Source organism: Cajanus cajan, chromosome 9 (genome assembly GCF_000230855.2).
Source record: "Cajanus cajan strain Asha chromosome 9, NIPB_CcT2T_4, whole genome shotgun sequence".
In the NCBI taxonomy this organism is placed as follows: Eukaryota; Viridiplantae; Streptophyta; class Magnoliopsida; order Fabales; family Fabaceae; genus Cajanus; species Cajanus cajan.
Window position 1 is genome coordinate 2762378 of NC_138525.1, and position 15249 is coordinate 2777626.

At 26.6% G+C, this 15249-nt stretch overlaps 2 protein-coding genes across 2 annotated transcripts; one reads left to right on the forward strand and one right to left on the reverse strand.

The window, feature by feature from the left end:
• Positions 1-374: 374 nt before the first annotated feature.
• CHL (chloroplastic lipocalin) lies at positions 375-3268 on the reverse strand. Its single transcript, XM_020384322.3, has 5 exons — positions 3108-3268; positions 2524-2656; positions 1600-1833; positions 1061-1351; positions 375-795 (listed from the first exon to the last, which is right to left on the reverse strand). Exons 1-5 carry the CDS (start codon positions 3179-3181, stop codon positions 517-519), a joined length of 1011 nt encoding a protein of 336 aa, XP_020239911.1. The 5' UTR covers positions 3182-3268; the 3' UTR covers positions 375-516.
• Positions 3269-9271: 6003 nt separating this feature from the next.
• SGP1 (Ras-related small GTP-binding family protein) lies at positions 9272-11832 on the forward strand. The gene is made up of 6 exons (XM_020350572.3): positions 9272-9738; positions 10116-10236; positions 10338-10434; positions 10530-10569; positions 10852-10935; positions 11285-11832. The coding sequence occupies exons 1-6, from the start codon at positions 9418-9420 to the stop codon at positions 11447-11449; spliced, it is 828 nt and encodes a 275-aa protein (XP_020206161.1). The 5' UTR covers positions 9272-9417; the 3' UTR covers positions 11450-11832.
• The last annotated feature ends 3417 nt before the right edge of the window (positions 11833-15249 follow it).

Genomic DNA, 15249 nt, shown 5'->3' on the forward strand with positions numbered 1-15249 from the left:
ACTTTTAGAATAAATAACTGACCTTACAAATTAATGCAAGACTTTTCAGTATGTTTTATCCTTACTTAACACACTTTTTAAAAAAAAATTCAGAAGGTCACTTATTCCTAAATCACTCCAATCAAGCACACTTAACTGTAAAAATCTTATATGATGAGTTATCGAAAAGTAAATATATTTTATTAGTATAAGTAATACATATTAATTCCTTTAAATCATCATCAACTACACAACTTCACACTTATACAAATCTCTCAATCCCTCTCATTTTAGTGTGTTTGAATTGGTACACGCCATAATATTACATGTTAACTTGTATTGTATAGTAATTTGCTTACTAACCAGAGCAACCAAACGCTGTCCAAACATTCATATAAGATAAAACGCCATATACGCATGATTTCCCCATATACAGGTAGTCAATACTTTACATAATATTACAGAGGCTGTTATGAAGGATAGCTAGATATTCGTTACAACTTGCAAAAGTAAATGTATTAAAACAAAACACAGTTACTACTTAAAATAAAGCTCAAGAAGCTTCTTCAAAGTGTCAAATACACTTGTGAAGGGATTAAGCTCAATAGGGGCGTTGAGTCCTAGATCAGGAAACTGGTTTGTTAGTGCCTGCTGCATTCCAGACATAGACATCATAGCTGCCAGCTGACTATTCGACATTACTTCACAATCCTGGGGTGTATCTTTAATTTTGCTTGGATCATATCCAAAGTTCTCAAGGTAAGACTTGTACTTCTCTATAAATTCAGGTCCAGGGTTAGGTGTCCTTGAGTATATCTGTGATATTGATCACAGGGAAATCAACACTAAATGCAGAAACATAATCATATGCTCCCACAATATATAATAGCTATTAATTAAAGAATTGCTTGATGCAGTATTGCTTCTTTTATTTATCTCAAAATGATAAATTAACATTAAATGTCCTATATGCCATCATTGAAAATTCATAAAAAGCCTTTTGTTTTTGTACAAAGTTAGGATGCTAGCTTAACACATGATCAAGAGTATTTAAACTATATTTTTTAGTGTCAGTAAATACCTGAATAAAACTTTTATCCTTAGCTCCTGAGACAAGAGAAAAATTGTCATAATCAGTGGCAATCACATCATAAGGCTCCTTCGGAATGAATGGCAATGTAGGAAAACGGAGATAGCATTTTTCTTTGATCATTTCCTGCATCTCTAGCCGTGTTTCATTTTTCTCCAAATCTTCTTCTGAAAGACATTGAACCTTTCCCCTAATTCCAGTTATAAATCCATTAGGGCCTCCGTGAACACAAAAAGTATCAACTTGGATAGATGGTACTTCCCTATCAAATGTATATACACCCTGAAATGTCATCGCTATACCTAAATTAATATCAAGAAAATTGTCCATGACAAATCTTATCTCAATGATGTACTAACTATTATGCTGAATGACAGAATTTTCCACATGTGCCTAATAAATAGAGAATAACCTTAGGATTCTGTCCGTGCCTCCAAATTCAACAATTTCTTGTGAATAATATAAAGTTGATCAAGGAAAGATGTTGGAAGAATCTAAATATTCACTGCTATGTTCATTTTAGCATTTACCTGAGTGCAATGACAATCTTCTTGGCCTTGTCCAGCAAATCCACGTTTAAGTGAAGCAACTTCAAACCATCTTCCTGAATATCTTACAGGGTCAAAATCCTTGGCCGTCATACCTCTCATCATCATTAGGTTTGCACCTTTTTCAGTCTCAAATGGTGAAGTAACTGCATTGTCACCGGCACTGGCAAGCTGGCATATATTATTTTGTGCATGAGATAGATCTGCAGCAACAGACTGTTGATGAAACAAATTACAGCTCATTCTTCATGAGAATATACATCTATTTTCTAGAATTTTTTATCAAACAATAGCATTCTCTATTCGCTGCATTTCCATGACCATAATAACATCCAGCCTTTGTAAGAACTCCAATATGCTGAAAATTCAAGAGTGAAAAAAAATATCTTTACAAGATATCCACATAAGAATGTAACGGCGCCAAATAATGCAAAATTACAATAATTAGTAGGACCTTTGCTTTGGCCAATATCCATGTAATTATGGAGTCATAAAAAAGGTTAAGCTCAAGCACCACTCTCGCTAAAGTCTTATATACTATCATTAAATATTGTGAGAATGTTAAGCAAGGAGATACTTGAATAAACTTTTTCAAACACTTTTAGTAAAGAAAAACGAAATCAGCTTCTTCATAAGATAAAGTTGGTTTATGCATAAACTAATTTGTAAAAGCTCTCTCCTATTTATTTCTCCAAAATCTTATTTAATTTATGCATAAGCTAGTTTTACCTTAAGGAGAAACTTGTTTCGATTTTTCTTTCTACTTTTACTTCTATAAGTATTTTAGGAGAAATTTATCGAAACAAACCCCAAGTCCTAATGGGTATCGCAGATATCAGATCATGAAATTGCATGATTGTCAAATATCAACAGTAACACTCATGGACTGTGGAATACAATACAAACCTGATTTGCTGGAGAAATAAATATCAAGGAAGCAGCAAGCCCAGATAAGACACGCTTGGTCAGAACCTTACTTGGGAGTTCCAACGAGCACTTCAACTTCAACAATGTTCTTCCTGACACTGTCCTGCGTTGTCTGTAAACAAAATGTCATCCTATTTTGGTTAGAAATGCACTTAGAATCCCAATGATAAAGGAGGACCACAATGAGAGGGAAAAAAAATAAAAAAATACACCATCTAATTCACTAAAAGTTGTTTATTACACGACAAAATTCTGGGAGTATAAAAAGGAAAATTTCACTCAGGAACAGTGAGTATATACATGAATATGGAAAAGCTACATTACATAAACTGAAAATCGAAGGAAAAATTCAAAAAAAAAAAAAAACGCAACAATCATGGGGAAAAAGTAAACTCATTGTTAAAATACCTCAAATTAGGATAAAATTAAACAATAAAATATCTAAAGGGTGTTCCAGAATCGGAAAACAAATAAAGGGACATAAAAATCAGCAACAAGTTACAAATTACAACATTAAGTAACGGTAAGGATGAAAAAGGGGAGAAAAGAGTTGAATGTGTTACCTGAGAATAGGAGGATAAGATGAAGAGTGAGATGGTGGAGGTGATGCTCCTAGAACTAGAAGAACCTCTACCATGTCTTTTCACTTGTCTACCGTTGGCGTTGCCCATTCTCAACTTTCTATTCTCGTCTCTAATCTCTATCACAAAACATCCTCGAAACATCGTCTTCCAAGGTCCCATGAATCAAGCTGGGCCTCCTCACATTTTTTTATATTTGGATTTCATATTTAACTGGGCCTCAAAGGCCCAATCTATCTTTTTTTATATTTAGATTTCATATTCATGTTGGGTTTTATCAGGAAATAATTTACAGCTTACAATATATTTTTTTCATTTTCATTCTCAACATTTTAATAAAATTTCTCACATATCGTCTCCTTTGACATTATGTTATTTATTTGAATTTTTAAATTTAATTTAATATTTGATTTTAAATAAATTAAAAAGAGTCCAAAATCAACTTAAAAACATATAATTAAAATTATCTAACGTAACTTCATAGTTTTCAATTTCCTAACAACTTTCAACTTCAATTATAATTTCCAACTAATTTATTAACTATTTTGGCTAAACACAAGTCATTATCAAATTGGACAAAATCTACTTATTAAGATTTCTTTCCCAAAAAATAATGTGAATTAAAACTAATAGAAGAAACATATCTATTACAAGCTCAAAAATCCCTTGGGGACTATAGTTATTTGGATAATGGCATCCAATCGAGTTACAAGAGGTGTGAAACATATCTATTACGAGATATAGTAAATTGTTGAATAAGAAGTAGAGGAACTATCTTTCCAATAATACTATAGTTGAATGTATGAGTGCTTGTAATTTCTTAAAAATAATACTATGATTTTGTTGAGTGCATGTTTTGAGATTCTTGGTTAAGTGTGGAAGAATGAAGATTGGCAATTTGTATAAAGATGAAATGCAAAGGCACCGAAAGCATTTCACGTACAATACACGCATTATTAAATTTTAGGAAGACAAACATCCCAACTTTACAAAACCCACTTTGAAACTTCACCAAACTTGCACCATCATCATCAAATAACAATAAACATCAATTACCACAATTCCAACCCCTGTGCTTTTCACTTTCTCTCTGCCTTCCAACACGTGTGTTCGTGTTCGTCTTCTAAACATCAACATCGATCTAACACAAACTTTAGTAATTAAACATATGTTGTAGTTACTTCATCCTCACTTAAATTTATACCCTAATTCATAGTTATCAGCCTCGGTGTTCGTAGTTACGTGTAACTTTGAGGAATTATATTCAGTTAATAAATCAGCAGTGGTTACATACTTAAATTAATCAGTTTGGTGAGAACCTTTCCTTTCCCTACATTTCATTATCCAAACCCCATCATCTATGTAACTAACCAAATAAAATCCTATTAAAAGTATATAAAATATATTACATGAAGATAGGTTGGTGGGTTTAATTAATCAATAAAACTTTACCTGGATACCTTGCTCTAGAATTTTATACATGGTCCACCTTAAAAAAAGCTAGTATTCCTTTTTGTCTTTTATACTTTATTGCTCTAGCTTAAATATATATCTTTTATGGGAGATAAACCTTGTTTCAGCTGAACAACAGATTTTTTATTTAAATATTAAATGTAATTATATAACTAAATTTAAATTCAAAATTATTAACTAAACTGAAAATCACTATGAGTAGGTTAGTACTAAGGAGGTTAGCGTGATATAAACAAAATTTTAAATTTAAATTTTGTTGTGACTATTATAAAAAATTTCTATTAATTAAAAATAGAAATAATATTATACTAATTAATTCTAGTGTTGGATAATAAAAAAATAACATCTCTCTAAAAGTTATTAGTTTAAATTCAAGATTTATAATTTTTAAACAAAATTATCTAATTTAACCATGAAGTCACAATTAAAAATATCACTTTATTCTTTATATCCATTGGATTAGAAGAAGAAAAAAAACTTATATAGGTACATCTAGGGCAACAATTGGAATTACGAAGATACCATGATAAATTAATATGTATGGTTTAGATCTGATGCGGTATTCTCTCTAAAGTGAAATTGATTTCCACAAACTTATCCATGTAGTACCAAATATTGCTATCTAGTTCCCCAAATCAAAATCAATGTAAACTTCCCAGAACGAGACTATAGAAGAACCCTTCTAACATTTCAAACAAATATTTGCAATTTAAATAAAATACAAAAAATTTACTTGGCAGTTTCCATTATTATATTTTTTTATTAACATTAATATTTGTTCCTTTCGATATAACCAAAAGACAGAGGTAAAAACTAGGATTGGTGCATTAAGTTATATCAGTCTATATAAATATATATTTGAGTAATATTTAAAGAATTAATCAGTTATATACTGTTAATGTAAAAATTTTATACCGATAATTAATTGTATTTATGTCATGTTATTATTAAAAAGTAAATATTTATAATAATATGACATAATTAAAAAATATAATTAATTATTAATGTAAATAAATTATAAATGATTAAACGAGATTCATGGCAATTGGGAAACCATAATGTGTCCACATGTGATAATGTATGTTAATTTTATACTAATGTGTACCTCGATTGCAGGGAAGGTTTTGCAGGGTTGTAGCAGCCTTTTCCTTTATGTTCACTAGATTCAGATCCACCAATCACAACACCATTCTCCAATTTGTCATTAATCATAACACCACATTGATGTTCAACTAAACCCACTTCGACTAATAATAGTACCCTCATACATTATGTCATTGCAATTTCTAGTGTCTAAATTAACTTGTTAAGTACTAAAATCTAATTGCTCTATTCTTCACTTTTACAAACCGGTTATAATCAAGTCTAAACATTTTATTTTTATCTTTAAATTAATTTTATTATGATGATTGTGATTGACTTGGGAAAAACCAATTCAAATACGCGTTAAGCTTCAAACATATTAAATGTTTATTAAATTGGTCACTATTTTATTAAACAATAGACGTGTTTAACATGATAAATATTAAATGTTTATGTTTTTAGCAAATATTTTATTAAATATTTGACATGTTTAAATGTATTACTATTATTAAATAATAGACTACACAAAATATTACATATAATGATACATGAAAAAATATAATTATAAATATAATATATATAGATATATTTATTTCATATATAATTATATATAATTTTAATATTTATTTAAAATAAAATTTAACGACATATTGTATATGTTACTACTATTATTAAATAACACATTACACAAAATATTACATATAATAATATATAAAAAAGAGTTATTATAAATATAATATATATAGATATATTTATTTTATATATAATTATATATAATTTTAGTATTTATTTAAAATAAAATTTAACGACATATTTTATATGTTAATATTATTATTAGATAACACACTACACAAAATGTTACATATAACAATATATATATATATACACACACGAGTTTGTAAATACATTTTTTAATAATATATTAATATATATTATATTTATTATATAAATAAAAATATTTATAATCATTATTTAATGTTATATATATACTAATTATATTCGACTATATATAAACAAAATTAAATTATATATATTAAAAAGGTATGATATTGATATAACTTTTATTGATTATTATATTATTTAATAATTTTATATTAAATATAAATTTTATCGATATAATTGTTGAATTATAATTTTTGTAAGTTTATATATATATATATATATATATATCACCTTATAACTTTAATATATAATGTTTAATAAATAATTAGTTTTAATGATATAATTTTAAATTTAATAATAAATTATAAAATAACAATTGTTACGTTTATTTCATATAAAATGTTCAAATATCTTATTTTTATAGATAAAAAGAAAGTAACAATATAAAATATACTTTACAATTATAAATTTCAGTCAATTTTTATCTAATTAATTATACTCTGCTAATTAATTATAAATTTTTTATCTATGTTTTGTCTAATTAATTATCACATATTTTCTTCATTCCTGTTAATTTATTTTCCTCTGACAAGCATAGCATTAATAATACATGTAATCATTTTCGTCGCACATTCAATTCAAAGTAATACTAGAATGCTAATAATAATCAGCAAGAATATATGAAAATAAAATTATTTCCTACTTTTTTTAGTCATGAATGTTATTATTTAAAGCACGGGGATTTATAGAATAAATAAAATTACGCCACGTGGTCCTCACACGGTTTTCTTTCTTATCCTATCCTAAAACACCACGCGGGCACGACAAAGATACATCTAGTGTTCGTATATATCAAAGAATTGGATTTTCAAGAATAAATTTTTTCAATTTCTTATACAAGAAAAAAAGGGAAAAAAAAAAAGAAGATAAAGCTACACTCCAATTTTCGAGTGCCTAGTTAGAAGAGAAGGAAAGGTAAGAAAAAAAATAGGTAAAGAAAGAAAAATTGATAAATATAATTAATAATATGTTACAAATAAAAAAAAAAGTATAAGATGAAAGAGAAACTTAATATATCTATACATGTATATAAAAAAAATAGATTTGTTTATAATCGATTTTTCTCTCTACAATTTTTAGATATTTTTTATTTTAAAATATTTAAATAATAAAAAATAATATTAGGAGTTACTTTCATTCTTATCACTTAAATAAGTTAATCATCTTAAATCCTCAAAGTCAAATTGTTAACTACCTATTTTATTATTTAACCTCAATTCTAAACTCCATTTTATGAATACAATAGTTTAAAATACAATAATAAAAAATATAAATGTGATAAAAAAATAAAAAAAAAACTAATATAATATTATTATTGAATTGTATTGTACAAATAATAGTATAAATTTTGAATTTATGCTACAATATTATAAATATAATATATTCATCGATTTTGTTGATAAACTAGTTGCTTTGAATAATTTTTTCTCTATTATTTACCATATTTGTTCTCGTATGCATGACTTTTTCAACTAATTTTTAATTTTTTTTAAATTAATTTATTTAATTAATAATACTAAATTTATTAATGATTTAAACTAATTTTTTTTGCCAAAAGTATTCTTGATGTTATTGAAATAGTCATCTCTTTTTACTGAATTACTTCTCATCTAATTAAGTAATTTTTGAAAACTATGTCTGTTTGTTTCTTCCATTCTAAGAAAATGTCTATAAACATTTTTTCAAAATCACCATAACTTTGTTATTTATTTTTTTAAATTGGAATCTTATATATAAGATTAAAAAGTAGTACATTTTTTCTCCCCACATGCTTGAACCCAAAAAAAATAAAATCTTACAAAATTCAATTTATCTTCATTAAAACTAGCATAATATTAATGTAGTATAATTTAGGAGAAACTAAACTCGAATATAATATCATAATTATTCTTAATACTATTCTTTAATTAAAATTAAATTTTCACTTCAAACATCTTATTAAACACTATGGGGAATGAGACACTATGTACATGTCTCAATTGAAAAATAAAATAAATAAGTGGTTTTTTTTTTAAAATTATAACTATTTGTAAGTGTTAAAACAATGTTTCGTAAATGAAAATTACATTTTATAAATATAGATTAATCAATAATTGTTAACTTAAAAATATTAGACGGTGATTACATTTTTATTATTTATAGTTGATTAAAGGTATATTTGTCTTCAAAAGTGGATTCTAAAACATGAAATACCCTTTTATATGTGGTTATACTTGATTAATAAAAAAGAGACATTTCATATCTTTACATATTTTATTTAAGTAAAAATAAAAACAAGAGAAAAATAAATAATAAAAGAAGTGATTAATTATAATAAAATAGATGAAATATTTAATTAAAATATAGAGGAGAATTAATAACACACTTTCTAACATATTTTTCTTAACACATTCATTTTCATTAAATAAAACAAAAGACCAATCAATTTTTTATATTTGTAATGAATTTCAACTAATTAAACAAAATGTTTAAAATAATATGTTAAAAACAATATGTTATTAATATTTTTTAAAAATGTATATAACATAGATGGATAAGAAATTTATTAAATATTAATGCGTAGTATTAAATAAGAGAGATATAGAAGAGCCGAGGGGTACGAAGAAACCAAGAAGGCGGCACTAGGGAACGTTTGGGAAACCGAAGTGAAAAATACCGGTCAACTGTCCTTTATATTAAACAGTGGGAGCCACAAACCAAACCAAACCAAACCAAACGCACCACAACAAGATAGCTTCTTACTTGTAACTTGTAACTTGTTACTATGTGAAGCTTCACCCAGAAACCATGCTCCATGGCCAAGATCATTCACCAAACCACCTCAAACATGTCACACCTCTGCCGGAAAATCGTCCACGTCCAAGTCCTCCGAAGGGTCTCCTTCGTCGGCAACTTCTTCCGCTTCATATGGAACAGGCTTCTTGTTTGCTCCGTCGCCGGGGGCCAACCTCGCTACCGGAAACTACCCCTCCACGACTCCTCTTCCTCCTCTACCTCCACCTCTGACCACGCCTTCCCCGCCCCCGCCGTCACCGGCTATGACTCCGACTCCGATTTGGTGAACCTCAAGATCAGCTTGTTGGGTGATTGCCATATTGGAAAAACTACTTTTCTGGTCAGCAACTTTCTTACTTTACCAATTCTTTCACAAATTTATTAATATTTTACACCAGAAATTATCATATGTTCTGTGCTACTAGTTGTCTACTGTCGTGAACAATTTAGCCAGAATTATTTGCTCCCGACTAGTGGAAGGGTTAATATAATATGTACAAGTAAGAAATAATTTTGACTTTATAATCCAATTTTTTAATGTTGGGTTACATGCATAATTTTAATTTCTTAAGAGCTAATTTTCAAAATTTTCTTTTTAAGAAAGAGTTAATAGAACTCAATTATGTGCTAGTTTGATAAATATTTGTCGGGTAATAATTTCTCATGAATTCCTGAAGGGTCTAACTGTCTTGGGGTTATGTGAATTTCGATTTTCAGATCAAGTATGTAGGGAATGAACAAGAAAAGAGGAGCCTACAGATGGAAGGATTGAATCTGATGGACAAAACTTTGTCTGTTCAAGGAGCTCGTATTTCGTTTAGAATATGGGATGTTGCAGGTGCTTTGCTTAAACTTTACCTTTCACTTTACTTCCCAGTGTACTTTTACATTTGCTTTTTTGTTTTGAGTTAATTGATTAATATTATGTGGCGTGTGTAGGTGATAAAAGTTCCCTGGATCAAATTCCCATGGCTTGCAAAGATGCAGTTGCTATTTTGATTATGTTCGATCTCACCAGTCGTTGTACACTAAATAGGTAGGCCGAGAGGTATTATCTGTGTACTTAGTTCGGTGGAGGCTTTCTTGAAACGTGATGGTACAAATACTTACTATATATTGCTGTTTGTGCAGTGTTGTTGGATGGTACAGTGAAGCAAGAAAGTGGAATCAGGTACCATAAATTCATTTTACATGGTTTGTACTTTTTTGTAGTATTGCTTGAATTGGTTTCATTTCGTAAAGTGAATGCCCCTGTTTAAATTAAAGTGTCGTTCGAATGGCTTTTCACACGAAAACTTTTTTTAAAAAACGAGCCAAGTTTTCAAGTAGTGCATATGGATAGAGTAACTGCATTATTATATTGATAATATAAGAACTATATATTCTGTTTGATAATATCCAAAATTTGACATTTTTGGGTGAAATTTCTGATGGAATGTCATTCCACTTGCAGAGTGCAATTCCAATTCTAATAGGAACCAAGTTTGATGATTTTGTTAGACTTCCCCCAGATGTACAATGGACAATTGTAACACAGGTAAATGAGTAATAGTTACTACTGCTGCAACATAAGGTTTAGTAACTTTCTCTTAATCATGCCTCATATATGCATGTTGGTATTTTCCCCATTTGATGCATCCTTGATTGGCTCGGGAACAAAGAATAAATTCTTCTAATAAATAGGACTGTTATTTGGAACCTCAGCACGTGTCAGTTATCAACTAGTGTATTTCCGCGTTTGGCATTAAACAGTGGGGCCTACATGTTGATTAAAGTTGAATCAGTTCTGTGTCATTGGCACAAATTCAGAGTTTTCACTTTGAATAAAGTTACTTTTGATCATATTCCTTGGCTTTTCAAAATTTAACTTGGTGACATACATACAGGCAAGGGCATATGCAAGGGCGATGAAGGCAACCCTTTTCTTTTCGAGTGCTACACACAACATAAATGTGAACAAAATTTTCAAGTTTATCATGGCCAAACTCTTTAACTTGCCTTGGACAGTGGAAAGAAATTTGAGGGTTGGAGAACCCATAATTGACTTCTAAATTGTTCTTTACACTGATTCATATGTACATAGCAGGACCAAGGAGAATAAATAATAGAATGAGAAAGAAAACAAGTCAAAATTTTCTGTTTACACCATTCAGCGCCACCTAGGTACCTAATTTCCATGTTTCAATAGGCCATTTTGACCACATGTCTTTAGAGAGTGAAAACCTTAAATCACTAATTTTGTGACTCAGTTTGTCTGTCGCCATAGGCTTCCCCTGTTGTGGCTGAGGTCAAAGCCCACAGGTATTCATATTTTTCAATATGTTCAAATTAAAAGCAAAAAGAAATTCTATTTCTATGTAATTTTTGTATGTTATATTTAGAAGACTTTTAGTAATACAGTACTTTATAATGCTCTCTTTATCATTAGTAAATACTCTTTCGAATACATTCTCTTTTCATTGGTTTTAATTTATTAAAAAATATAAAAATATATAAATAATATATCTTATTTAATGATTATCTTTTATTAAATTTTTATTTTTATTTATTAATTTAAGGTATGTATGATTACTCACTAAGGGTAAAAAATGAGTCAACTCAATTAAGTATACTCTTATTCTAGTGAAAAATGATGTTGAGTTGAGTTAAGCTTGAACTATTTTGTTGTTGGATTGAAAACTTATTTAAAAAATTATAAATTATATTTTATTTTATTTGTTTTATTTTTTCTTTAAATTTTATGATGACATATAATTAAAAAACAAAAATAGTATAAAACTAGTAATAAATCACATAATTCAAATGACATCTATCATTAACAATAAAATAACTGTACAGTACAACCATAAATAAGTTTATGGAAAAAAAATACACAATATAATTACAAATATAACTTAATAAATAAATGGACTTCAAATAAAATATAACAAGCGAATATTAATAGATAAAATGTAAAGAAAAAATGTTGGTGAAACTCAATTGGGAAACTTAATAATACTAAGGGGTAGGATGTTTCGTAAGGTCCATTTCTTAATTTGACATGGTTTTTCTGAGTACTTGTGTGACTAATAAAGAATATAATTGAATTGCTCATATAAATCTAAGCCATAGATGGGATTGAAATATTACTTCAATACTTTTAAAGTTTTTATTACTATTTAAATTTATTTTTTAAAAAAAGTAAGTCATAAGTGGGAAGTACAAATTGCTCCACCACTTACCTATCTCAGTAATTCAGTAAATTTGGATTACTATTTCAAATTACAGGTAGTATATCATATTTTATTTTATATTACACTATCTGAGTAAAAAGGTAAAAACAAAATTATCATTTATCTTGCCATAATAGCAACAAATTTGGATATTGTGTTTATGATTCCTTCTCCTTTGAATTTGATGAAACAATACTACAGAACATTAAATTTGCAAAGCGCGCCTTATATTTTATGTATGAATATCCAAGCTTGAATATTATTAGAATGCACATAAATACCAAGTTTTAGCTTTAAATAAAGAAAATTCTAAAGCTGAAATGCATGTCAATTAGATTGTGAAATTTAAAGAGAAAAGAAATCGAAATTGAGAACTCAAGATGTATAAAAGCTATGAACCCATTGCACATCACATGTACATCCAATACAACTGAAAAACCGAAGATTATATAGAACAATATTAGTGATACAACACTTTCAAATATTATTTAATAAGAGATTGATATCTCTAAGTTTCTTGAAAACCTTGGAACTATCAATAAAACTTCTTCGGCTTGACGATAATGAGACTCCATGGTCCTACCAGAACCATCCTTCAACATGTTTGTAGTGATCTTTTTCAAAACAACTCCACAAATAATAATAAAAAATTAATGGATGAGATTTTCTTGCTATTGTATTTAGAAGAGTAGGAAAATATTAAAAAAAATTATCAGACTTTTTATATATGTATTTATGACATGACTTGTATTTCGTAAATATTAATATAATAATTTATTTTAAAAAAAACTCTACACAACTGATTTATATATTATTTTCACTTATACATTTTATTTTGAATTAATTTTTATTTGAGATGAGACTGAAAGTTTTTCTCGATAAAATATGACCCAAAAAAAAAAACATTCGTCAACTAATACAATTTAATCATCTTTTTGTAATTCCAAAAACAAAAATGGATCGATTCAAAAGAGTGAAAGTTACAATGAATAGTGATTAGTGAAAGTCTAATATGATTTGTGATAATAAAATGATGCTTCTGACCTGTATTAGTGTGAAAGTTACGATATAGTGCCTTATGCATCAGAGTACTTATTCTAATATGTTTTGTGATAATAAAATGATGCTTCTGAGCTGTATTCACTTTTGTGTGAAGATTCTAATATGATTGCCAAGGCTAAAAATAAAATTTAGGAAACATATTAATATCTTAATCAATTACTATATGGTATTAGTGTGATCATTCTATTCTGTCTAAAATACCAAAGTTCTTCTTCCTACTTTTACTTTGTAACGATATAAAAATAATAAATTTAATATATATATATACCTTGTTTTTGTATAAATATAATATTTAATAAGTATATTATTTTTAAATATAGTATATTATAGTATTATGAAATTAAGTATATATGGTGTTTATTTAATAAGTTAATTAATATTATATTAATGAAATAACTTTATTTTATTATTTTTAACATACTTTATTATAGTTAATAAATAATATTATAATACATTTAATAAATAAACTATTTTATAATATAAAAAATATACCAAAGTTAATCATATATGTATACACATATATAATATCTGAATAAATATATTTTGTCATCGTGTAATGCATTTATTAAAGTCATGATTGTATTAAAAAAAATTGGAAATGAAGTGATTTCTTTCTTATATAGTACTAATTAATTTACTAAATAAAATAAATTAATCAATGCTACACAAGTAAAAAAATCACTTTATATTTTTACTTTTATAAATATCATATTATAATTGATAAAAATGATTAATAATGCATCAGGAAAAATGCATATTGACATATTTCAAACACACATTTATTATGTTTAATCAATAAATGATATTATAATACATTTAATAAATATAAATTTTATAATATAAATATTATCATAGTTAATTATATATAATATCTGAATAAATATAATTTATCTTTATGTAATATTATACAGTTTTACAAAATTTATTTTAAGAATAAAAAGGTAAAGTGATTTCTTTCCTACATAGTATCCATTAATTTATTTAGTACAAATAAATTAATCAATACTAAACAAGAAAAAAATCACTTTATCCTTTTATTTCTTTAAATATCATATTATATATAAATAATAATGTATCAGAAAAATGTATATTTACATATTCCTAATATATAATAATGTATATTTATATTACTATAGTAAATTATATATAATATGCACTAAATAAATTAATAAATATTATATAAAAAAGAAATCATTTTATTTTTTTTACTTTTTTGTAAATAGTATATTATATTTTTATTTATTTTTTAAATATACACAAGGAAAAATCTACCTCTTTTTTTCATATATTTATAAAATATTATACTAATATCATTAAATATTATATTTATTTTACTGCTTTGAGAATTTACTATAATGTTATATTTTAAATATATATAGATTTGTATTAATAGATTTTTCTTGTATATTAAATTCTTTAAATTTAATAAATGAAATATCTCTTACTATTACCAAAGTTAAATATACAAAAGTTATATATATATATATATATATATATATATATATATATATATAACTTTGGTACTGTTTTAATGCTTTATTTGGTTGAGGAGAACAATTGAAAGTACCAGAAAAAAA

What these genes read in the sequence shown, in the direction of transcription:
- CHL (XM_020384322.3), bottom strand. Translation starts at nt 3,181, where the DNA reads ATGGTAGAGGTTCTTCTAGTTCTAGGAGCATCACCTCCACCATCTCAC. An exon ending in TCTTATCCTCCTATTCTCAG is followed by an intron (nt 2,657 to 3,107) that starts GTAACACATTCA and finishes TTTTGTTTACAG; the next exon opens with ACAACGCAGGACAGTGTCAG. An exon ending in TTATTTCTCCAGCAAATCAG is followed by an intron (nt 1,834 to 2,523) that starts GTTTGTATTGTA and finishes TTTCATCAACAG; the next exon opens with TCTGTTGCTGCAGATCTATC.
- SGP1 (XM_020350572.3), top strand. Translation starts at nt 9,418, where the DNA reads ATGGCCAAGATCATTCACCAAACCACCTCAAACATGTCACACCTCTGC. An exon ending in TTGGAAAAACTACTTTTCTG is followed by an intron (nt 9,739 to 10,115) that starts GTCAGCAACTTT and finishes TTCGATTTTCAG; the next exon opens with ATCAAGTATGTAGGGAATGA. An exon ending in AAGCAAGAAAGTGGAATCAG is followed by an intron (nt 10,570 to 10,851) that starts GTACCATAAATT and finishes TTCCACTTGCAG; the next exon opens with AGTGCAATTCCAATTCTAAT.